Consider the following 25,685-nt stretch of genomic DNA (forward strand, 5'->3'; position numbering starts at 1 on the left):
CTGCTTTACCATGTGCTCAGCAGAACTTCAGGCAACAGCATAGTCTGGGTCACACTGCTGCTGCCACAAGGACGGAGACGGGCTGCTCACCCTGCGGACGGACAGATGTACCCAGAGAAGTTTGGAGGAGCCCGGTACGTGGCAGAAGTGCTAAGGAACGCGACGAGTGGGATCGAGACAGAGGGGCCAGATGGGGATCTTGGAAGTGTAACTAGATGGGGAAAGGCGTGTTAAAAGGCCAGGACTGAAAGCCTTGTGCTGAGAGAGTAAGCAAACGAAAGAGGTGAGAAACAGGTCATGTTATATTGTCTTTAAAAGAATAACCAAGTAAGGTACTTTTGAACAACTGCTTTAAGTATAATTAGTTTACTGGGCAGATGATCATATCCCTGTCACATAATGATTAATCTCTTTTTTCTGTCCCTGTGATTCTTTTCTGGTCTGACAACCAGAAAACTTTTAATATATAGTCCAGACTTATTTGCATCCTTTTTAGCTTAAGTACTTTTCTCTTCCTAGTCTTTAGCTGCAGATTCACCTATAGAAAATAATTATTAATTTCTTGGCTTTCATTTGTGGGCTAAAAAACCACGCTTACAGATTCTTCCTTATATTCTCCATACCACCCCTAGTAGCTCTTCTTGCTATTATTTCAGAGCATACAAATGTTTCTTTTATATGGCTGCCCTGAATAGTCTGTTGAATTCCTGATTAAACCTCAACAAGGGCCTGTAAAATAGTGTTAGGACTTCCTTATCTTTCCTGGAAATGAAACTTAAGATTTCACATAGTATTTCACAACTGCATTATATTAGTGGCTTATACTACTTGAGATTATTCTGCATGCATCTGCTATGGTCCTTTGCACTCATCTTATTAAAAGAAATTGGTGCTAGAAATTGACCCACAGTGCATGACCCTGGATTTTACCCTATTTCTATTTTTTTTTATCTCAGTCACCACAAAATTCACCCTATATGATACTCTAATCTTCCTCTTTATGAATAGTCACTTTTGATCAAGCATTAACAGTGAACTTCATTTTTGCTCATTTAAGACTTAAATACCTTAAGAGTAAATTCTGAGAAAATTCATTAATATGCTTGCTCCAATCCTATACCTTCTTTGATTTCTACAGGTTGCTATTTTTCTTGTATCTATTCCAAATTCACCTTGGAATTCCCATCCTGTCAAGTTCAGCTAAAGTAGTCCAGGTGAAGAATATCTTACCGACTTCCTCTGCCTAAATAAGTAAAACCAGTAGGCTGGTACAATCTATTTTGGGAAAACCATTTGGCATTTCAGTTCACTGACTTTTTGATTAGTCTCTAGAATTTTCAAGATGTCTTGGAAGCCCCAGTGCTGTTACACGCAGACAATGTGCACAGATAAGAGGAACTCAGCTTCTTGAGCTTATTTACCAGGCTCTCATCACATGTCAACACTGCAAAACTTGACAGATCTCTTCACTTTCTCTTTCCTTGCTCTCTCAGGATTTCATTTATGTCATGACAGACCAGGACCATTTGAAAATTATAAGGGAAAGCTACACTAGTAGCTTGCTGGTTTCTTAGCTTCAATGCCAAATAGGTTTTCTTTTCATGGGCAGTGCTATTGTTCTTCGGAATCTACTTCTGGACATTCTGTATTTTCATATGTAAACTTCAATAAAGTTATTTGAAAGAAACTTTTGTACAAAATTATCTTTTACATTCAACTTTAAAAGACAGAAATCCACTCTCATTGCAAAAAATAAAAAAAAAAGTAATGGGAAAGGAAAATGATATGCTGCTAACTAAATATAGACACGGGATAGACGAGAATTATTCATTGAAGTCCCAGGTGGAATTACCAGATATGGTGCCTTTTTTTTTCCTGTCAGAAGCCTCTCCTAATAACTTTAGTTTTCATTAACTTAAACACAACAGAAATACCTCATGCAGACACATTTTAGCTCTAGAAAAGTGTAGTCAAATATAAGAATTACATAGATTAAATGTTAATTTTTTAAATCACAAGTGTCACATGAATTTGAAGTTCTGTATGTAGTGCATTAAGATTTTTATTCTACTAATATTTGGTTAGATTAAAAATGGGTGCTCAAACACAACAAAGGTCAGGGCAAGATAATTACCTAGACAGGAATTTGTCAATTAAGTCCAAATGATCCAAATATTTTCACCAAATGAGGTACTGTAATAAAAGACTGCATACATAGTTTTGCTCTATAAGAAGGCTCTTAACATCAAGGTCATAAAGGAAAAAATCCTTTATCAATGAAAGTAAATTTGAACTAGAAGATCAAATCCTTTACTGATAAAAGTAAGTTTGTACTACAATATCATGCTCCCCTTTACAGAGACATTATGAAAAAATGTTGGGATAATTTCTAGTTCTATCCTATAGCAACTGGAGCAAGAAGTATTTTTAGCAGTCTGATCATTATTCCGGCATCTTAACCAATTGACCCGTTCACCTGGTCTGCGATACCTGGTATGATGATCTCAGGGACATCCAGAATGTTGCCAAATGAAGCAGTTTTACGATGGCCTCGCTTAGGCTTGGAATAGGCTGAAAAAATACACATATACAATACACATGCAAAACACTAAAACGGCAATAGCAAAATTATTAAATTCCTAATATTGCATTTTTCAGAAGTTGGTTAAACTATAGTTCATGCAAAAATGTGTCATGCAGAATAAACTGCATTGCCTTCCACTCATGCTTACACATAGTAAAGCAACTGTTAAAAAGCAAAAAATGCAGAACTAGCCATCATTACAACACTGTGTAATTAGTTGTAGTTAGCAACACAAAAGTCAAACACAGAAAGCAGCATGGCAACAAGGAAGGGAAAATCAAATGTAATTTTCCAAACAGAGAAAAAATTAAATTATTTCAAATCACCTCTATATTCAGAATAAATTCTTGATTGCCTGAACTTATATAACATTTTCTTTTTAGAGTTGGGTACAAACTCTTTTATAAACAAGATTAATAGTTGGGTACTTCTGTTTCCTTAAATCATCTCCTTTTAAAGGAAATCTCATCTGCCTCTGAAAAAAATGCTTCCTCTTACTACATTTGACAATCATTCCTGCCTTCCATTCTTTTGTTCTGTTAGTGAAGATTTTTTGTTTTGTGACATGGATATCACTACCAACCTTTCCATTTTTGAACAATGTTCACATTATATATGATGGAATAAAATCTAATAATACATTTATTTTTATTTTACTACTTCTGTAGTTTAATATAAATAGTTCCCATTTAGAGAAAAGTCTGAATACATCTCCCAAGCGTAGAACATAGTAGCATATTCATCTCAAACTTAGTAAGTAATGGTGATGTGCATTACGTGATTTACTCTTCCACTTAAGCTAGCGACAGCTGGAACAAGATGATGAAATAATTCTTGGCCTGATTTACTCTTAACAACAACCCAATTCTCACCCAGCCACAAAATTTTTTTTTCAGGTTCACAGCGCATTATTTCTGTCACACAGTGAACGAGAACAAAAAACAAAGCAAAACCAATACAGTGCTGTTTCAGCTCTTTTTGAGTTATGATCAGATGGGTTTGACCTCATTTCTAGCAGTCCTCTACTGCCTAAACTGATTTCTTAAGAAAAACCCAAACAAACCTAATTCGTTCAATACATACTTTTGTTTCAAGAAAAAGAGACCCTACAGTCACAACAAAAAAAAAAAATCTTAGAATATTCTGAACAATTACTATTCAGAGCAATGTACTCAAGGAAGACAAACCAGAAAAATTAAAAAGTCACACAGAGGAGGGCCAGGTTATTTCCACTAATGTGGAAAACTTAGATTGACTTTAGAGTGTCAGTGACCAAAGTGAGTCCTGACGTATTTTAAAATAAACCCAGCATGTTATTATTATCAGGTAAGTACACAGCTGCCTTCTGTGTTAGGAAACCTTTAGAGATATTCAGGGTGAGATGTGCTACACAACCATCCAGTCAAAGACTGACAATACAAAAGACAAATATTGAAATAAGGCTTTAAAATAATATAAAAGTAAAAAGTACTTAGGGCAAGATAAATATTACTTCATGAGTAACTTCAGTATTTAGTAAAACAAGATCCTGGAGTAATCATAATACAATGAAGAACAAAAATGAAGTAGTCATGGTGCACAAGAAAGCCAGAATATGATGCATATTTCCTTATTAATTACAGTTACTCAATTATCCTAATTTTCAGATTGACAGAAAAATACTAGAACAGCTAAATAACCCGGGACTTCCCAAAGTTATTTTGTCTGATCATTTAAATCTGTGGTTATAGACCATAACAGAAAAAAAAGCTTCACATATGAAACTTAAAACCTGAAGTTTGCACAGATTAACAAACAAGATGAAAAAAAAGAGACAAGAAAGTGTTTGCCAAGTATACACATTTTTATTAATTTGCTCTTCTGGGAAGAACAAAGATTGCTTTCACCATAAAATTACGTAGTTATACTTACACATAAATTCCAATTCACTCAAGGATTCAACATTTAGACACAACAGTTTATAGCTACCTGAAGCAAACCTGGCAAAACACCTGTACTTTTTTTTTCCCCCAAGCAAAAGATACCAATGCTTTGTTAATCTGATTAAGAAAATCTAACTATGTTTCTCCTTCTGAGATCTGTCAAAGTGGATTTTAAAACTTACTTGGGAACATCTGAACTTTGGACTCACCTCCTAATTTCAAAATATTATAGGAATAACCTTGAAGGAAATGTTATTTTAGAAATAATTATGCTAGCAGAGATGGAATAATATTATTTCAGATGCAAAAAATAAAGTTGTGCATTTGGAATAGAATTAATATTGAGAAGCCTCATAATTTTTTTTTAAATGTAAAAGTCTAATTCAACAAAAGTAATCTCTTCCACAACCTTAAAAGTACCCAATTAAAATACTCAACTTTGTGAATGTACAACCATGAATGAAGCCATTTCCCCCCACAATTAATAAAAGACAATAAAGACTACATGAAAAGTTAAAGTATTTGCATACAGCTAATGTTATTAACCTTCTGTAAGACTAAGAATGTTTTATATCTTCCTTCCTCCTTTCCTTCCTTCTGATTCCTTAGTCTATTCCCCAAACATCCTTTAATTTTACCTGTGATGGAAGCTATTCTTGCTTCTATTTCAGACATATCAGCACTCATCCTTTTGGCTTCTCCTGAAACAAGGGCTGACGGTGGTCGTGCACGAACATCTGACAAGCTCTCCACACTGCTCCCACGAGATGGGGGTAAACTCAAACGGCCAGGATCACCCTGTTTCAACAATCACATTTTTAAAAAGAAAAAAAATTCTGCAGAAGCCCCTCAGGTATATATGACAATTTCTATTATTATTTCTATAATGTGCATTTTAAAAGTGACAAGATTTAAAATTTGTAATTTTAAAAAGGTAATAATTCAGCTATTATTGGCATACAAGAAACAAGTATCTGCAACTTTCAAAAGCATCTAACTTTACATAGGTAAAAATTTAACAGAATTAGACCAATATTGTCACACAAGAATCTTTGTATTTTTTTTCATCCTACTAGAAGCAAAACATAGTATTTTCAAAATTCACATAAATGTTTAATTCCTTCATGCATACTAACATTTTGGTTCTAAATTAAGGCAGCGATTTTCAAATATAATTTTTAAACCGAATTAATTATTTCAAATTAAATGAACTATTTTTTTTATTTCATTGGAGATCTTATTAGAGCCTTCCATTTGGAATTTTGGAATAATTCAGTATTTTTCCATCCCCTTTCATATTCTTTTCCTATAACTGTCTCCAATTTTGTACTTTTTTTGAAAGAAGACACTAATGTTCTGTAGCAGTTACAACAATTTTGACCATCTTTGTCCATTTCATTACTATGGTTCAAAATTGCAAACGCTGGCTTACCGGCTGCTTGGCTGTATTTTTCATTTGCTGTGCCAATTTTGACTCTAAACGTTTAATAGTGTCATTGGTAGAAGCTCCTTGGAAGTCACTTGGTTCCATGTTAGCATCACTCTTGTTACTTGTGTTTGTAGAAGTGATGTCCATGAATGAACCTAGAAATCAGTAACAAGCAAAAAACATTTGAGAATTTCCACTAAAAATACTAAAGTGCATCTCTTCATTTGAGCATTTTCAGAACCATAACTTTGCTTTAAATCAACTCTTTGGAAAACTTTTAACAAAAGGCAAGCTGCAAGATTGCAATGGATTAACGTAAAAAGTAAAAGGAGTGAAAAAGACAGAATGCACAACTAAGTACGACGATGACATTCCACAGTCAATCTTTAGCTTGCTCTGAAACTGTAGGGGTAGATTTTAGATTAACAACACAACCAGAAACCTCATTCACAATTAATGACAAAGTCCATCATTAACTATAAAGGAGCACAAATACCTGAAAAATAACAGACAATATATATTCACAGTTTAAATTGATAAATCACATCCTTAAATCATGTGCTGAGGGGTGGAGAACAGCTAGTAAAGTCAGTACAATGCTACAGCTGAAAAGATCTTGTAATATACAGGTCACTAAGTTTCAGAATAGCCAAGGAAACTTTATCCAAAGTAACAGCAATTTGTTTGGAGAGAGAAAACAAACCAACTAAGTAGTTGGTGAAGACACCTAAGATTAAAAACAACTATAGTTAGAAAACTGTACTCTAAAAAATGAGAAGATCAAATGATCTTTATTTATTGTTATTAAAAAGATTTCTCCAAGGGTAAGACTACCTGAAAGCCTAGCCCACATTTTGTTCCATTCACCTTTCTAGTGACTTCCTTGCTCTTAATTTAAATTACTGTATTAATTATTGCATCTTAACATAGAACAACTCCAAATTTAAATTGTGGAGATCTAACTGAAAGCAGGTGCAGCTTTCAAGAATAGTAAAAAATTTTAAAATGTCAACCCCTATGCATTACATATGAGTGAAAAAGTGTCAATTGCTATCAACCTTCGTGGGGAAAAAAGGAGGAGACCTTAAACCAGGACATCTGGAGACAGCTTTTATTATGTGCTTGCTGTCCATTAAAAGCACACTTCAGCAAAACCTTTTGGCTGAGAACACTAAACCTGATGTAGTATGAGACCTTAAGAAAAAAAAAAAAAACAAACAAACAAAAAAAAACAACAACTCCTGGCAATGCTTAAGATTTTGGAAAGGTTAACTTTCCCAATTTGAGTTCAAAATCAATATGAGAATATGTTTTACAATCCATCTGCATAATTTTATGTTGCTGTTCTTTTCTCTTATTTATACAAGTGTACCTGTACTAGTGGCAGAGTTGCTTTGGCCTTCATCTGAATACTGGCAAGGATACTGCAGAGGTTCATCAGCTCCTGGAAAGTACTGTGAAAAAAACAGCAATGATTTGACCAAAAAAAAAAAGTAATTAACAATTGTCTAAACAGTACCTCATAAAAGAATTTATAAAGATAAAATATATTATTTTTATAATAATTTATTTAGTAGACAATAAGTGCAATCTTTTTTAGTAATACATTAAAATACATCTATGACTATTTTAACTTATTTCACTAAATCTGTTGTGATCGTATACCTCTCACATAGGGAGAGGAATGATTTCCCTTCTGTACTGTAATAATTTGATAATCTTTAACACAAAGAGAGAGAAGGAGAGAGAATACATGCAAGCACACCTTTAGAGTGTCATAAAAGGCACACCTTTTATAATTCAATTTCCCAACTTAAGGGGTTATATTACGATACTTAAATACATTTTTATACCCGCATCAAGTGTGTCATTATTTTAACAATTTCCTCCATGGATGGTCGTTGTGAGGGATCCTTGGACCAACAACGGGTCATTAAACTCTCAATCGGTTTAGGTAAGTTTTTGATCAGTGGTGGCCGAGTACCTATAATTGAAATTAGAAAAAAACCCCTTAATTTCTTAAACAAACTAAGATGACTGACAGTGACTGGTCTCTCTCCAGTATTTTACTAAATAAATACAGGAAAACATATAGTTAATTGTAGTTTGAAAGAACTGGCCTGTACTTAATTTTCTATCTTACAAACAAAAAAAACCTGACAAAAATAGTTCCTCTGCACTATATACAACTGCATACAAACAAGTAGAAAGAAAATTAAACTTTTCCTTCACTAGTGGTTTGAATAAATTCACCAAATACAATGTATTACAATGGCTAACAAATATGTTACCACTTTCTGAAGAATAAAGCTCTAGACCAAACTAGGAAGCAAGTAGTAACAGTCTTCGTTCCTAATGCTGTACTCGCAAGGGGAAAAAAAAAAAAAAAAAAAAAGAAACATACATTTATGAGGGCTGATTTTGCTCTTACGAATGTTCTGAAAAGTTATTAAGCACTGAAAGCACCAATTTTGGGTGACTTTTTCACAGACTACACACATTTTTAATTACGTATTTTACTTCAACTGTTGCTGAAGTGTTCACCTGGTTTTTGGTTCAAGTTTCTACTCTTTTTACCATTTCAACAATGAGTAAAATTAATGGACATCCAATTGTGTTTAATACATGAGATGTAGTGACATTTTGCACAGAAAGCAGCAGGTATTTTAAAATGTATTGACCATAACAATTAATACATGAAATAATTGTGCCACAATGGTTCCAAGTGAGATGAAGTGCACTAACACTTCCTTCCTAAGAAGGAAAAGAAGAAGAAAAAAAAAATAGAAAAAAAGGAAAAAAGAGGAAAAAAAGAGAAAGACATTTTTAAAACAAAAGTAGGGACAGATAGGGAACTTGTCTTCCCCTAAAGGATACTTCTGCACCATACTGAGGCTTTCTGATTCATGACTATCATATTTACATTTACTTTTACAGTTAATGCTTTTATGTAAGGCACTCATCACTCCCAATCTCAATGACTTATGTCCTTGAAAAACTGAAATAGAGAATCCCTTTTCTCATTGAAAAATGCCATTTGCAAATATCTATCTTTGTGCATGATTATGACTATAAAGCTCACCCACGCTATCACTGTCTGCCCCTTTCTCTTCTTCATTGAAGAGGATGCCTGTGCTCACCTGAAGCTTCTATCACTTAGTACTGAAGCAATGACACTCAGGCAGAGTACCGGCCTTCATTGCTTGTTTGTTAATTACATCTTCCAAACAAGTTCATGCTTTCTTTGATGTTGTCTTTCACAAATGGCAGAAACTCTTTGCAGACATTCACTGAACTACTTCACTATCATTACTTTATTCTTCTTAAAATCTGCTTTGCCATGGTACCTAAAAACACACTGTTAAAAAAGTTACACCACTAGCATGAAGATACTATAGTTTATTATTCTGACCAATATTGTACCACTGCTTTCTTTTGTCTATTTGAATCCAACCATTGTCTCCTGTTTATACTGTAAGCTCCTGAGAACCTGTTCTGTATAGTACCTAGCACAATAGAGTCCTGCTCCATGACTGCAGATACCTAGATATAAAGGTAAAACAATTTAAACAGCAGAACAAAAAAAAAACCAAAAACAAACAAAAAAAAATCCCCTAGCAGATTAAAAATATAGTAACATTTTTAATGCCTAATGGTCCTGCAGGGATTTGTCAGTTTCTAGCATTTCTAAAGACAGGTCAAGTTACTGAAACTCACACATTTACTGCAGATACCAAATAAAAAAAGACAACTTGGGTAATAAAATAGTCATTCATCCAGACAGAAGTGTTGTGTGGTTTTTTATAGCACGATTGAGATCACACTTAAAACTTAGTGTCATAACAAAAGGAATATGGCTCTTTTCCCTTGTTTGTTCATATGCTAGTTACATGCAGCAGGAAATGCAAGCACTATAGCAGCCAAGTACCAGATAACCCACACAAAAGTGCCAGTGTCTACCATTAAGCCTTTATGACAAAAAAGCATATTTAATTAAGTATAAAATGGAAAAACTAGTAATTTAAAGCTGCACAGTTAAGAGTGTTTAGCAAATTTATAGGTCAAATACACAACTTCAAATGCAGTAAAGTATTTCCAACTCACCATTGTGAACTGCCCACATAATGCGGAAAGCTGGACCACCAATCTCATCAAAAGGTTTCCTACGGGTGATTACCTCCCAGAGAATAATACCCCAACTGAAAACGTCACATTTTTCACTGTAATTGCTACCTGGAAGAAAGCCATCAATATAATTTGTCTTTTTTTTCTATATAACACATTAAAAAGAAGTACAGTTTGAGCTGATAAATAACTCTATATGCTTCCTTTCACTTAACATTTTTTTTTTTTCCTGAGAAAAAAACATTTTTCTAAAGCTGGTTGATTCATGCTAACTTAAGTCTGAAATCATTCGACAGTAGGACTGTTAAGAATGTCTCTCTCTCATTTTCACTTGGAGTTGTCCTGGAATGATAAAACGCATCAGTTTTCTTATATAATACAAAATGCAATTTATTACATTTCAAAGATCTCTTGCATTCAGAATTTAACTGACTATGCTTGCTTCCTCTAAACATTCTTCTTCAACTCACTTCTTCCATGTTAGTCACACTATGCCAGTCAATAACATCTCTGTCATATAGATTGCTCTTTATTACTAACAGGTCTTTAGCAGAACTAGTAAGTTACCATATGAACTAATCAGCAGATTTCTCAATTCATCACCATTTTATTTCTTCCTTGTTTATTACTTTTGCTCTTTTTGTCACGTCATCATTAAGTAAAGTTCTTTGACCTAAGTTAAATACTTCTAAGACTCCTGTTAAAGTTACAGAACACATGTAGGTGATACGGAATAACGAAGAAAAGTGTTCAGAGACTGCAAAAAAAGTATGTAAGCTCCCTAACCATAAGTCATGCAAATACTAAAAAGAAATGTAAATGGCTAATGACATGAAAATAAATGATAGAGATTTGCTCATCTGTCTCCAAACAGGATCAAAACTGCCATTGAGTGGCCAAGAAATTTTTTTGTTAATACATAATCAGAAAGAATCGAGACAAATAATTTAATAAAGAGTGGAATTAAAGAAGCCTAGTTTCACGTGGATGCTCATCATATAGAAACCAGTTGCAACAGGTTCCATGAGCCATCTTGCTCTGCCACCATACCTCTGACAAACTGTGCAAGGAAAGCAGCATGTTCTCAGGTCAGTTCTTGCAGACCAGCCAGTTTGCAAGGCAGACAGGAGAGACAGGCTGCAGCATGAACCACAAGTCCTTTCTAAGTGAAGGCACTAATTTAGACTTCTCCTAGCTACTGATTTTACAAAACTCTAAGAATTTGTGATCTCCATAACTCTTTACACTTGTATCAAAGTAGCTGAATGTGGCTAACGAGTTCAGAAGTTACTGAAGGGGAATAATGAAGTCAGCTTTATCAGTCAGTTTATTTTCAAAGGTGCTGGGGAAAAAAAAAAGTATCTGTAAACAACGGCAGATTGCTAAGGGAAGCAAAACAGTCTATGCATCAACAGCACTTCTGTGACATACAGCCTATGACAGGGAAGTCATGTTATTCTCCTGTTTGAGAAAGGAAATTCTGTTTTGCAGCTGAGAAGTCTTGGACTAATTCTGAAAACTGACAGTCTAAAAGAAGTGAGAGGGTATGCTGTATTGTTTCACTGTGTAACAGACCAAGGCAGGATAACAGATGGACGCAGTCATTCCTTGATTTATTCAATTATCCCAAAGCAATTTTAAAATAGTTTATTCTAAAGGGAGTTCTGAGATTAGAGCACTTGCTCTCTTTATCCTGATCTAAATGATATTATTTTCATTCAGATGGCTTCATCTTTACAAGGCTTTAGGTACCCTAGTGCTTAAAATGGGGGGAAAAAAAAATCTTAATATTATGGCAATTACTTCAATGAGCACTCTGCCATCCACAACAGATAGTTCTTCTGCCTGTATTGTTCTAATCTAAAAATTTTAATACTAGAACAGTACTAAAATTTTCATTTATTCCATTGTTATATTCTGATGCAGCAGCATAAGCAAACAAATTTTTAATAATTTTGACATTTGACATCATAATTTCAGTAGTTTAATGGCCGTTTCAAGAGTAATTTGATATTCTACTTCACAGAAACTTCTAGACTCCTTTTCTTCCTTGATACTTGTTCTTTTATAAGATTTCATTGTTCTTCCTTGCCTAATTCATATATCAGTGGAATTAGGATACGCACTGTAAATCACTGCTACAATATACCTATTTCAAAAATCTGTTTTAAATTATATTTTTCACTAAAAAAAAAAATAGTTTTAACACTGACTGCCCAACTGATTATTTTTAAAAAATATATCTTATTTGTATAATTTCATTTAATAGTAAACAAACGTTAAAAAAAGAAGCATTCCTAGCCACAGTTAAAGAAATAGAGTAGGTGCCTCAATATAAAGTAACATAATGGAAAATTTTTAGGCAGCAGGGTGAAACTAATCAAATCAAAACAAAAGCTCCAAAAGTGGCGTTGGGAAGAAACGCCTCCTAAAATGTCCATATATAATTTGTTGCTCTTCTCTGGAATAAAACAATAAAAGAAAAGAGGCCACTTGGATCCAGAATCTGGGAAATGATTGCTGCACATAGGCACTTGACAAATGTATCAAAACCAGGACACTTGCTTCCTAAAGCAGGAAGATGACTTCTTCAGATCACCCTCCTAATTGCAATGATAAATTAAAGTAAAAAGCTGTTTGATTTCCAATCTAATATTGACTGGATTATTTATCTGATAACTGTGCAGCAATTATACCTATCTAATTATGAAGTATAACCAGTCTTCCCCACCTACACTCAAGAAATAGCTTGCTTTCCTACTTAACTAAATTAACTGTTAATACCAAATTCCTCAGAATAAGTACATAAAATCTCTAGATTACACAAAAAGCAGACGAAGATGGAGGTACAAGAAAGTGGGAGATTGAAAATGAAGGCAATTATGTTCAATTTAGAGACACTAACAGGGAAATGCTAAAGGTAAAAGCTGATCAGAATAGAGAGTGAAAGTAATAACAGTGTATTTAAATGTCAGAAGAGTTTGAAATGACTTAATCTCAGAAACAGAACAATCCTGGGGAAATAGCCCTCTGGCTGTGTTTTGGTTATAAAATAAGAAACAGCAGCTGTCTAAAGGTACTCCTTATGTAAATCTCAGAAACGACACAAGTAAAGGTTTCACTTAGGTAGTAGTCACCCAGGTAACTACAGGCCAGTCAGCCTCACCTCTGTGCCTGGCAAGGTCATGGAGCAGATTCTCCTGGAAACCATGCTAAGGCATATGGAGAGCAAGGAGGTGGTTGGTGACAGCCAACATGGCTTCACCAAGGGCAGATCGTGCCTGACCAATTTGGTGGCCTTCTATGACGGGGTGACGGCATCGGTGGACAAGGGACGAGCAACTGACATCATCTACCTGGACTTGTGCAAAGCTTTTGACACTGTCCCCCACGACATCCTTCTCTCTAAACTAGAGAGACATGGGTTTGATGGACGGACCACTCGGTGGATAAGGAGTTGGCTGGATGGCCGCACTCAGAGAGTGGTGGTCAACGGCTCGATGTCCAGGTGGAGACCGGTCACGAGTGGCGTCCCTCAGGGGTCCGTGCTGGGCCCGGCCCTGTTCAACATCTTTGCCGGCGACATGGATAGTGGAATACAGTGCACCCTCAGCAAGTTCGCCGACGACACGAAGTTGTGTGGTGCCGTCGACACGCTGGAAGGGAGGGATGCCATCCAGAGGGACCTTGACAGGCTGGAGAGGTGGGCCCATGCCAACCTCATGAAGTTCAACCAGGCCAAGTGCAAGGTCCTGCACCTGGGTCATGGCAATCCTAGGCACAAATACAGGCTGGGCGGGGAATGGATTGAGAGCAGCCCTGAGGAGAAGGACTTGGGAGTGCTGGTGGATGAGAAGCTTAACATGAGCAGGCAATGCGCCCTTGCGGCCCAGAAGGCCAACCGCATCCTGGGCTGCATCAAGAGAAGCGTGGCCAGCAGGTCGAGGGAGGTGATTCTCCCCCTCTACTCTGCCCTGGTGAGACCCCACCTGGAGTACTGTGTCCAGTTCTGGAGCCCCCAACACGAGAAGGACATGGACCAGTTGGAGAAGGTCCAGAGGAGGGCCACAAAGATGATAAAAGGGCTGGAGCACCTCTCTTATGAGGACAGGCTGAGAGAGTTGGGGCTGTTCAGCCTGCAGAAGAGGAGGCTCCGGGGAGACCTGATAGCGGTCTTCCAGTACCTCAAGGGGGCCTACAAGAAAGATGGGGAAAGGCTGTTTAGTAGGGCCTGTTGCGATAGGACGAGAGGTAATGGTTTTAAAATAGAGAGGGGTAGATTTAGATTAGAAATTAGGAAAAAATTTTTTACGATGCGGGTTATAGAACACTGGAACAGGTTGCCCAGAAAGGTGGTGGAGGCCCCATCTCTGGAAGCGTTCAAGGCCAGGCTGGATGAGGCTCTGAGCAACCTGACCTAGTCAGGGATGTCCCTGCTCCTTGCAGGGGGGTTGGACTAGATGACCTTTGAAGGTCCCTTCCAACCCTAACCATTCTATGATTCTATGATTCACATCTTTATGTAATAATTGTCTAATACTAACATGATAGAGACAATTAAGTGCTGCTCTTTGAAATTCTGCAATATTATTTAGCAATATACAATCATACAGATTTTAAAATAAATTTTAAGACTTCTGCCAAGACTCTTTCAGCTATTACCTCAACCTTTAGTACACTTATTGAAATAAAGATTACATGATGTTCTTATTTCCTATACCAAATTCAGTCACAGTTGCATCCCTGGAAAGAACACATAATACTGACACTGTAAATTATTGTTACCTTCAAAAACTTCAGGTGCCATCCAAGCAGCACTTCCCTTATTGTTGGTCATGTGTGTTTGAATATCACATGCTGTACCAAAATCGCAGATTTTTAGAACTGTCCCCCCAGCTACCAAGAGCAAACTGTCAGACAGAAAAAAAAAAAAAAAACGAACACATTAAATTGTAGGATGAAATAGTCTGGTAATAAATTACTGAATTTTTTTTAAATCCCAACAATTATCATTCTAATATAGTTGGATAGCTAAGGCATTGCTTCTCAGTGCTGTAGTTTTATAATTTCAGAAATAAGTAAGGTCTCTTGTGCCTAATCTGAATATATGAAATATTTTAAAATAATCAAATATATATTATTATTTAAAATCTAGCATGTAGAAATATTAATAAATTATCTTCAGTCATAGTAAAGCACTAAGCATATATTGACAAAATTAAGTCTTTCAGATGCCAGAGTCTGAAAAACAAGTGCTGTAACAATTTTACAAAAGAGGAATGATCAAGACTCCCATTACTGTCAGTCAACGTAGCAATTTATTTAAATGAAAGCACTCAAAGTTGCATGTGAACAGCTCTCTAAATCAAAATGAGGGATACAAGAAAGAATTCAAAATTTAAAGTGTGGCTTCATGTTATAATTTTATCTGGTAATAATTGCAGGCTACCACCAAAGTTCCCCTGCTGATCCCCAAATCTCTGTTTCCACCTGATCTGTGCAACCAGATCTGAAGCTGTAAAATGAGTCAGATCAACAAACTCACTTCACAGAAAACTAGTGGAACAGGCAGAAGGAGAGGATAGAGGATGATGGCCACATGGGGAAAGAGCTCTAATACACTAGATTAAATATGACATTAAAACCAAGCAACTAAACAAGCCTCCCACCTAATGTTCTCTTACTGAACACCAATAACACATTGTAAAGTATAAAAATTTAAATGCCTCTGATTAGAAGCCCTATCCTTATCAAAATCCTTTTCCACGATGCAGGGCAGGACTAGTATGTTTTTACAGTTTAGCAGAAAGTAATTGAGCACAGTTCATTTCCTGTAAGATGCACCATCATTCTGTAACTGAAGTCTCAAATGCACAGCTTTCATTTAGAATATAGTACATCCAATAAAGTTAGGATCAATTAAAGGTATTTATTTCAAATACAATGAAATTATTTTAAATGATCTTAAACTTCAATTGTAAGAAAATCTGAAATATGAGCCATAAACTTACTTCGGTGGTTTAAGGTCTCTGTGAATTAGAGCCTTTGGTTTCATACTGTGGAGATATGCCACCCCTTGGGAGCACTGTAAACACCAACTCATGGCATGTGCAGCAGTATAATGAGGCAGAGGTTCAGCACCATGCAGCACTGCAAAACAAAGGCACAAACTAAAAAGAACTTTATTGCATATTACAACAGATACAACAGAGTTAACAACATACCAGTCAGAAAGCTCTATGGAATCTAAGTAATTACCATGCCTCATCACTGCAACTGAAAATATCCTTCTGCAGACTGTTAAAAGAATGGAAATGTAAAAATATTTCAATTTTTTTTAGCATATTTTTCACAATGTTTCATGTTAAACTTCAATATGAAAGGTGCTGCTTGTTCTCAGCTATCCCTGGTAAAAGTCTGTGTCAAACAAATGCTCAGGGAATTTACAAGTTAACATCTTTTCAGATGTTCAACTGGAAAACCTTAAACGACTTGTATAAAATGTAACAACTTGATATCAAGAAACAAACCAGTGGACTGAAGTGTTTTTTAAAAGCACATTCCTTTCTCCTTAAATTTTTTTAAATAATTTCAAAGAACCACAGAACAGTTGAGGTTGCAAGGGACCTCTGGAGGTCCACCAAGCAGGCTCAAGCAGGCCATCTAGAGCCTGTTGCCCAGGACTGTCCAGGTAGCTTCTGAGTATCTCCAAGAATGGAGATATGTATGAAACAACTTTGTACTTCAGATCATGTTTTCCCTAACACTAGCACGTCAGCTCCAGGAAGACACTACGTCGAAATGATACTCACCATTGTATAGAGAACCTCCTTCAGCATACTCCATAACAAGACACACCTTTGGGGGTGGGGAGGGGACAAAAAATAGGGATGTTTTAAATGTAGGGGCGGAAAACAGCTTGTGTAAAATGAAAGGAAAGTTCTTCAAGAAGAACTGCAAAGTCTACATACCTAAGCTAATGGAAAATTTATCTATGAAATAAAGAATCAGTTTGAATGGTATATATTTAAGAATAAGAAACATAAATCAGTTTATACTTAGTTCCCACTGTAAGTTAGGATGACCTCCCTCCCCTCCAATCTTGAAAAGCAAATGCTGTCTTCAAACTGCAATTCATTTGCCTTTACTTTTTTTTTTTCAGTGAATTACAAAAAAATTTAAATGCCACATCAAAAGAATTTCACGAGTACTAAGAAAAAAAGGGATGCAGCATTATTTTAACCAATTAAACAGTCTACAGTAGTATTAGCTAAGCATATATTTGTTGTGCCACAGTACTTGCTTTTCTGCTTTGAGAATTTGTGGGACTGTTTGCAGCTGTGGCAGAAAAAAAGCAAATGCTGAAAATTGCCTATAGGAGAATAGGAACTGATTTACAAACTATGAATCACGTGCTCCCGATGTATTTTCTTTTCGTATTGCCGATTTGCACTTAATAGGACTGTAGATATGAATGACGCTACACGTGTAATATACCAGATGCCATTCCAACAAACTGAAGCATAATTGGTGTTTGGAAATAGCTTTGAAGTTATAATGAAAGAATTTATTTCTTATAGCGGGGAAAGAAAAAACGAAAAAAAAAAATCAACCAACCTACATATCTGTATATTTCCTTATTACAGTTAAAACAAAAAATATACTAAAATGTGTATTTTAGTATGCACATTTTGTGCATTGATGCTTGCATACATTAAGCTAGTCACTTTCTGTCATACTGACAAAGCTATAACTTACTGGGTTTAGACAGGCTCCATATAACTTGACAATATTGGGATGGTTTACTCGTGACAATTGTCGAAGCTGCAAAACAAATCATACTTTATTTCAAACCATGAGAAAAAAAAGGCTAATGCTTTACTTTCACATCTATAATTCACACACCCCAACAGTAATTACAGTTTTATATACCTGCATAACTCTAGATGGAGATTTTAGGAATTACAAGACTGATGCTCCTGTTTCTATTTTAATTTACATAATAAGTTCGTGTCTAACTGGAGCTGTATTTAAAAAAAAAAAATTAAAGAAATTAAATTTAAAGAAAGTATTGTTTTCATGGTGTAATAAAATTACTCAAGTCATAAGCATTGTGCAGCTATGACCTCTACAGGTTCCGTGCTCTTCCTGGAGCCAATTTTGGAATCCCCATTGTCTGACTACATAAAAAATCTGAATCATATTGCTTTATTCACAATAAAGAAAAGTACTGTTCTGGAAAAAAAAAATCTCCAAAACCACACACCCACAACCCTATAAAATAAGCCAGCCAGCTGAATATTAATGTGACATAGTTCCAAGAACCTAGTGCTGCTTGTACTAATTGTACTAATTGACAATCAGCCTATTTTGCACTGATTTTTTCTTTACTAGGAGGCTGCAGAAGAGAAGAAAAAAGGATTTTTTTTTTCCTTTACACAGACTTCTGAGGCAGCTTATGCTGTTCACCATCTAGGGAGCTAATGTTATTTTTCCTGTACATTTCAGAAGTTCTAAAAAATAGAATGGAGAATTATAACTGATGCTTGCACTGTGTAGGGTTTCCTGAATCTCACTAACTACAGAAGTATTTCTGGGATTATTTTCTCAGATTTCTTTCAAACACAAAAATGCTAAGAGACTGATCAGATCTACTCAGTATTAAATTAGACTCAGATTAACAACATTAAAAACTTTCCATGGGAACAAACAACTTATAAATATTTACACAGAGTGGCCTATTACAAATATACTTCCTATAACCCTTCAGCATGTTACATTTTTAGTTCTAAAATGAAGATACTTATTTTTAACATATTTTGTGTATCCTGAATATCCTACATTCCAACTGACTAAATACTAAGCACCATATCACAATATTTCTCATTTATATGACATGTCTAACTTTTGATTCAAGAAAATGTTATGTATCTTGGGAAGTTTTGTCAGTACATCTGAACTACTGAATATCTTTCTGAAGAAGTAGACGTTTAATGGGAAGAGTGATTGCCCTTAAATGACTTACATGTATTAATAAACTTATATGGAAGAAAAAAAACCCTGAAAATTGTTAGAACTGCTGGGAAAAAAAAAAAAAAAGAAACAGTTTCAAGCATGGGCCTGATGATATGAAGAACCTATGCTGTAGCCCCTGGAAGTTTTAATCAGCTCCAAGATTCTGGTGAGTCTTTCAGCTGCACCTTGACTCCACATCAGAACAGAATCCAGGAACTGGTATTTCCCCAACCTGTCTGCCCTCCTCTCTGCCCCCTTGCCTTCCAGTTTTTATCGGAAGCAAACTAAAGGAGCTGTAGTGTGCTCTGACAGGTGTCCTATTCTGCATGACAGGCAGTCCAGTCCAGTACCACAGGCTGCATTCACCTTGTAATACAGACACAGCTTTCAGTACACTAAATGCTTCCATGAATTTAAGAAAACAAGCACTACCAAACCTCATGTTTTCCAGCAAACTTACTGTACCTCTACAATGAAGGCTTTTCTTTCAGATTCACTTTCTATTTGTTTAATGGCTACATCTTTAGCTCGCCATTTTGCCTTGCAGACCACACCAAAGGCTCCTCTTCCAACAACCTAGAACAAGATAATATGAAACAACTGAGTTAAAACTTGAAATAGTTTCATTTGATGTGCAGGATTTCACAAACAGAGAAGAAATTTAGCTTAAAAAAATGAAGACACACAGAATAAGTTTTGCAGCAGCAATTTAATATCATGCCATCAAAGCGTAAGTGGTGCTTAGCTAAGCTTTCTCCGGAGATCACTTACAGAAGAATTGGAAAACACACATATAAAACATTTTACTATTAACATGCAGTAGCAGTATTTCAGAAAGATCTGATCTTAATTATTTCAAACAAGATTTGCTCAGAAGAAAATTAGGGGAACGATGGAAAATTTATTTTTCTAGATTTGATCAGTTAAATTATATCTATCTGCTGTATTCGTTTATGCTTGCTAGTAACAGGAATTCAAACTTCTGAAAGATATCCTTTCATTTTCTCACAGATGCATCAATAGTGCAAGAACAGTAAATTCTCCTGAGAGTCCTCCAAATAAGCACAGTGTCTGTATAAACTATGCTTTCTCTAGCTTTGTTGAAGTCTGCTTCCTAGTTTATTTGGAATTAACATTGCCTAAAAATACACAAAACCAGACAAGAATCATAACTCTTCACTGTAACTTCACCGAAGCAGTAGTAGCAGCTTCTGCACACTATATTATTCAAGAATCCTTTAACGTTTGCTGTGGAGATGCTCTAACACTATCATTATTTGGAGTAGTTCTTTGAAACCAAGCACAAAAAATGAAAGCAGGATACAAAGAAGTGTCCTTTTTCTAGGAGGTCACTTTCAGTTACTGGTGAGTTACAAACTAAGGCAGATGGAAATTTCACTTCTTTTAATTGCATTCTTCAGGAGAATGCAACATAACAGAAATAACAACAAAACATGCATATGCAAAGTGAAGTTGAAACTGGAAGGTCACCAAAACAGTGACTCCAGCTGCTACAGGAAAGCACAGATAAGCAAGTGCTGCACGCATACTGAAAAGAAAGGTGGAGAGAGAGGAAGAGGAAATGGAAGGCACACAAAGGCACAGAAGAAACTGAGGGACAGGACCTCCTCCAACTCCAAGAAATGCAAGGTAGGGCAGATAAGAAGGATGTGGTGGGGGAAGAAATGGACAAGGGACTAGGTGGGCTGGTCTCAGATTCTGTATTTGGCCCTAGGAGACTTTCTTCACCATTGGTTTTAACAGCATTCTGTGCTCATGTTCCTAGTCCTTGATTTCAAGTACCATCATATGTATCCTGAGGAACAAAGCAGACACTTCTAATGAAATAAACACTTTTTTTTGGAGGTGAATGAGAAAAGAAGGTAAAGAACGGGGAGTAGGGAGAGGGTGGAGTGAAAGCATTTACAGATGTGGTTACCATAGCAGTTTATTAATGCAAAAGTTAGTTTTACTGTCTTCCTTAAATGGGTAATGCACACACATGAATGTTATTTTGGACAGTATGCTCAACATTTTTCTAAGGTTACATATGGATATGAGAGTCAGCTGTTCTGGAATGGTGATCAACGGCATTTACCTCTTCTGGTTTCCTTAAAGCATACAAAGAAATATTTTTCTCTTTTATATTACAGCACCTGCTTAACCTTCTGGGATCTCCTGGCTTCTCTATCCTACACAATAGTGGTTCATAGACTGAATCTACCGGAAGATATCCACAGCAAATTGACAGAACATGTCCCATTCTGCCCCACACAGAAAGGGACCTGTTCATTGTGACCTCCTCCCCCAGCTAAAGTATAGGGCCTTGACTCTTCTCTTGATATAACAGACACCAACTATTTTATCTGCAGTACAGAACTGAGACTAGAAACACCAACCCATATGAATGGTAGTCAAGCAGCCTACGAAAATACTACATACAAACAAACTGGAAACAGTGAGTCACCTGAAGACCTAAAAGTCCCAAATAGTCTCCCTTGGTATTTCGTCTTCTCTCTCAGACCACATTTTGAATAAAATTTCCCAGTTTCTTGGAGTTGGCAGGCCTCCCTCCTTCTTTGACTGGCACAAGAGAGTTGTCCATTAAAATCATCCCTCTACCCGCCTCACACAGCACATGACCAGACCTACAGTTTAAGAAAAATCTCACCAGTCTGTGTGTGTGCCATAAGCCTGCATTTCACAGAAGTACTGACTTACTGAGCACACATAAACCATCCACTGTGCAAGCACACATAACTCAAATGGCAGCCTGCTCACACCTGAGAAGTACTAAGGACAGACAGTTAACACAGAGCAACTCTGGCAGGACAAACTGCACTGGCAGCAGCAACTCAAGGTCTGCTGCTCCCCTGCAATACGGAGGAACCCAAACTGGTTACGTAACTGGGAAAAACTCCCTCTGTTTAGGGAAAACGAGGTATGTAATGATTTCTCCTAGCTGGATACAAATGGCCTCATGGTGCAAGTCTGAGTGAGACTTCTTATAGAAGAATGTACCTTTTCTTACACTCTTTCATGGTTTTTGACCACGGCTCATGACCACATTTAATCCAGTGACACAGAAAAAAAAAAATTGCTATTTGAAAACAGTGCATATACATCAGTTAAAAGATTGGTCTTGGACACATCTGCTAAAATTTAATGAAGCAATTTTACTTTTTTTTCTTTGTTTACACTTTTTGGCTAGCCATATCTTTCCTTGCTTAAAAGACTTGTATGTGTCCATATGTACAAATAATATATGTATCACAGATATAATTTTAATATTATGATTATGCAATATATACTATATATATTTTGTATATTATATTTATTTTTCATACGTATATAAAAATAAAATTACATATATCACAAAAAAAATGAAAGCTCAATTATCTCTTACATTTGATTCCACATGGTCAAATTCAGCCTATAAGGCAAGACAATTACAAACTGCTCCCCTGAAGATAAATCCACAACCATTTGCAAGTTTAATGCCAAGAACTGGTACATGTATTTCCAGTTCACATACTAGAGAAACCATTATTTTTCAATCTTGCTGTATTTTTAAATAACATTTCTATTAAATTAAGAAACTAAGATAAACAAGTGTACCACCCAATGTGATGTTTTACATCGTGCCATGGATGTCACAATACTTGGGCTCTAGTTGAAAAGTGGAAAATTCTAAGAATCAGGTGCACTTTATGAAGTGCCGCTGATGATTTAAAAAACTAAATAAATAAATCAGTGTCAAGCACCAACAGGAAGAGCTTACCTGGCAATCTAAATCTTAATTATGTAACAGAAAACTGTGAGAGACCATCAGATATATGAATTGGTTGGTGAAAACAGTTTTATAAATGACTATGCTGTCAAAGTTTTGTAACAATTTATCAGTGACTTGGTGCCTGCTTAAGCAGAGGGTTGAACTTGAGAAGAGGACACGAATGCACTGAATATTTACCTAGGATACAGGGAAAACAGAGAAGAGCTGATCCTCTGTTAAAGCAGCTCAGCCTCTTGGACAGCATACAACAGGAGCAACCGTCAGAAGCAGTGACGGATCTGATACAAACTTGAAGTTTACCATATGTGACAGCCCAATATGTCTTTCCTACTTAATCTGGAAAAAGTATCTTACTCATCGTAAAAATATCCCTAATAATTGACAGAATGGAGCTTGTTGTGGATTCCACTTACATTTCATTTTCTTCCTTTAAGTTTTCACTGAACTCTAATTTAAAGGAGTAAGTCTTAGAATTTGTCAGAACAGTTTAAACACTACATAATTTCCCTCAACACTGTGTGCTGGAACTAAGTAACTTAATAGCACAGGAGGGAGGCGTTGCCTGAACTATAGTTTCTTCATGCTCATTCCTTCTTGTCCCCTGTTGTTGGTGCCACACCATATGTTTGGGCAGTAGTGCATATTCTGAATTATATGAAGCACTGTTAATGGAATTATTGACACAACAAATCAATAAATGGCAGTTGATCTGTAGCACTGTGTATGTTTGGAAAATGAGCTAAAAATAAACACATTCTTTTGGTAAAAGATTTTGGTTGTCTCAATATCTTCTAGGAGAAAAAAAGGAAAATATAGGGCAGACAACACGTTTAGAAATAGAACACCAGGGCTTCTACTTATTAAGTAGAAGTTTTAAAGAATTAAGTTTGCCAAGTATCAATCAGTTAATACATGATACTGACACATCTTAAACTGGCAGAAATGCTTAAAGAGCTTTAAAGATTAAGAAGTACATACAAATGTATTCCTCTCCCCATAAAATTCAAACCAGTAAAAAGTTATGCTTTACTGTGTGACAAAGCGACATGGCCAAAGGTAGTGCCATTTGCATGTTTTCCAGATAATGTACTTAGAGTCTTATTTAAAGAATATGAACCATACAAGAGCCCTGGAACAAACAGAACCTCTGCCTCTGTGTACAAATAGTATCAAATGCTGTACATAAACAAAGATACATGATACTGACTTGTTAAGTATGTAGACTATACTGACTGGTAAGTATGTAGACTAGAAATCAGGCAGGAAATAGAGACTGCAAATATGTTAAGCCTTTAAGGATGTATTTTGTCCTGAGGGATGCTACCAATAGTTTTTTTTTTTCCCCTCACACAGTAAACGAAGAAAGATGCATGTCTTTATTCAGCTCAAATGTCAAAACTTTGGAAGAATTCATTCCAACTTTGCCTTAACTGCACAGGTTTTCTATTCACTCAAAAATATATAGATACAAAGTTTTCATCTCAATTCATGAAGTTCCCACGTTAGTTTGCTCTACATGCTGGATATGCAGTGCTTTTCTTTCTAAAAAAGCCTTGCTGGCTATATACGACAGCAATAAAATATAATAGCTCCCTGGTTAGCAGATGTAGTATTCTTTGGAGAATTGTCTTCATAATTTGCAGTATCCACATGATATGTTTGTTTACAATTCTGGGAAGCAAGACAAGCAGTTAAAAAAAAAAAAAAAACAAAAAAAAACCCCACAAAAACAACAAAGCCTGTGCTTCCAAACAGACAGCAGTCTCTAAATGATCTTTAATACCTATGTCCCTTTAGTTAATGGCATATTTGCAAATGAAAGGCTTATGCAAACTGAACTTTTGGATCTCTCAAGCTTCAGTTGCAGTGCAAGTCAGGGGGGTGGAGGGAGGGTGGGAAAGAAGTTCTACAATGCTATGTAAACAGAAAAAAAAATAAATTAAATTTAGTTGCTTCTATTCTAACTACCAGAGTTCCAGCAGTACCAACAAAGCACACAAATATTTTCATTTTTTCACACATCTGCCCATATAACATATGGAAAGCACACAGATTAAAAAAATGAAGTGCCAAAAGAAGCCATGAACAACAGTTTATAGCCTCTAAAAATATATGCCTACATTTTCTATCATTCATTCAAGCAGTTTCAAATTCCAAGTTGCTCTGTGTGTGCTATGCTTTATTAAGCAGGTTGAAGCAAATCAGCCCCATGCCACAAATGACTGTGGCCAATACCCTGGCAGCACTTTTAGGAAGGAGTTCAGATCTGCCAGTTCTTACAGCTACCTTCTTTGACTGGTTGGTTAAGTTTATTTGCATTAGTGCTCAACTCAGTTCTAAATGTTGCCTTCCCTTTCTGGGATTCACATAGTAACGAAAAAAAAAACAACCCAACCAAAACCAAACTTCAACCTCTCCCCTCTAAAAAAAGCCCTGTAAGCAATCCCACTAATTTTAAGTAAACGAAGTAACTTTGTTTAGATTTAGTTTCCAAGTTTCAACTTAAATTAAAGTTACGTAAAACATCGTAAGAAAAAAAGATTTCTTAATGAAAAAATCAGTTATTAAAAATCAACTTAAAGTCTTAATAAATACATGGAACTTTGGCTTGCTACAAACTAACACAGTTGGTCCATATTTAGGGCATCATCAGTTAGAGCTGCACAACACCTTACAGCTACTATTTAGTGAATCGGCTCTCTGAATTTAGTTCCATTTTAATAAATCATTCTCTTTTCAACTTCTCCAGAATATGTTTATGGACTATCAAAGTACCATCATATATGTACCTAAAATTTTGCATGTTCCCAGAAATTC

At 35.9% G+C, this 25,685-nt stretch overlaps 1 protein-coding gene across 7 annotated transcripts in view; it reads right to left on the reverse strand.

Annotated features, from left to right (window-relative positions):
- MAP3K7 (mitogen-activated protein kinase kinase kinase 7) overlaps positions 1-25,685 on the reverse strand; it is a 50,282-nt gene that overhangs the window by 18,153 nt on the left and 6,444 nt on the right. For 4 of the 7 annotated variants that reach the window (XR_015257978.1, XM_086743290.1, XM_086743289.1 and 1 more), the window contains 11 exons: positions 19,541-19,651; positions 17,819-17,884; positions 16,873-16,918; positions 16,072-16,210; positions 14,846-14,970; positions 10,040-10,168; positions 7,789-7,919; positions 7,308-7,389; positions 5,939-6,090; positions 5,145-5,304; positions 2,491-2,571 (listed from right to left, as the gene is read on the reverse strand). Coding sequence is in view for 6 of the 7 variants with exons in the window: in XM_086743290.1 (XP_086599416.1) it covers positions 2,491-2,571; positions 5,145-5,304; positions 5,939-6,090; positions 7,308-7,389; positions 7,789-7,919; positions 10,040-10,168; positions 14,846-14,970; positions 16,072-16,210; positions 16,873-16,918; positions 17,819-17,884; positions 19,541-19,651 (1,222 nt within the window). In the remaining variant the exon portion in view is untranslated. Of the gene's footprint in view, positions 1-2,490; positions 2,572-5,144; positions 5,305-5,938; positions 6,091-7,307; positions 7,390-7,788; positions 7,920-10,039; positions 10,169-14,845; positions 14,971-16,071; positions 16,231-16,872; positions 16,919-17,818; positions 17,885-19,540; positions 19,652-25,685 lie in introns of those variants that run through there. The other 3 variants (XM_086743292.1, XM_086743291.1, XM_086743294.1) reach the window with 2 other exon arrangements.

This window comes from Chlamydotis macqueenii, chromosome 3 (genome assembly GCF_036417535.1).
Source record: "Chlamydotis macqueenii isolate bChlMac1 chromosome 3, bChlMac1.mat, whole genome shotgun sequence".
Classification (NCBI taxonomy): Eukaryota; Metazoa; Chordata; class Aves; order Otidiformes; family Otididae; genus Chlamydotis; species Chlamydotis macqueenii.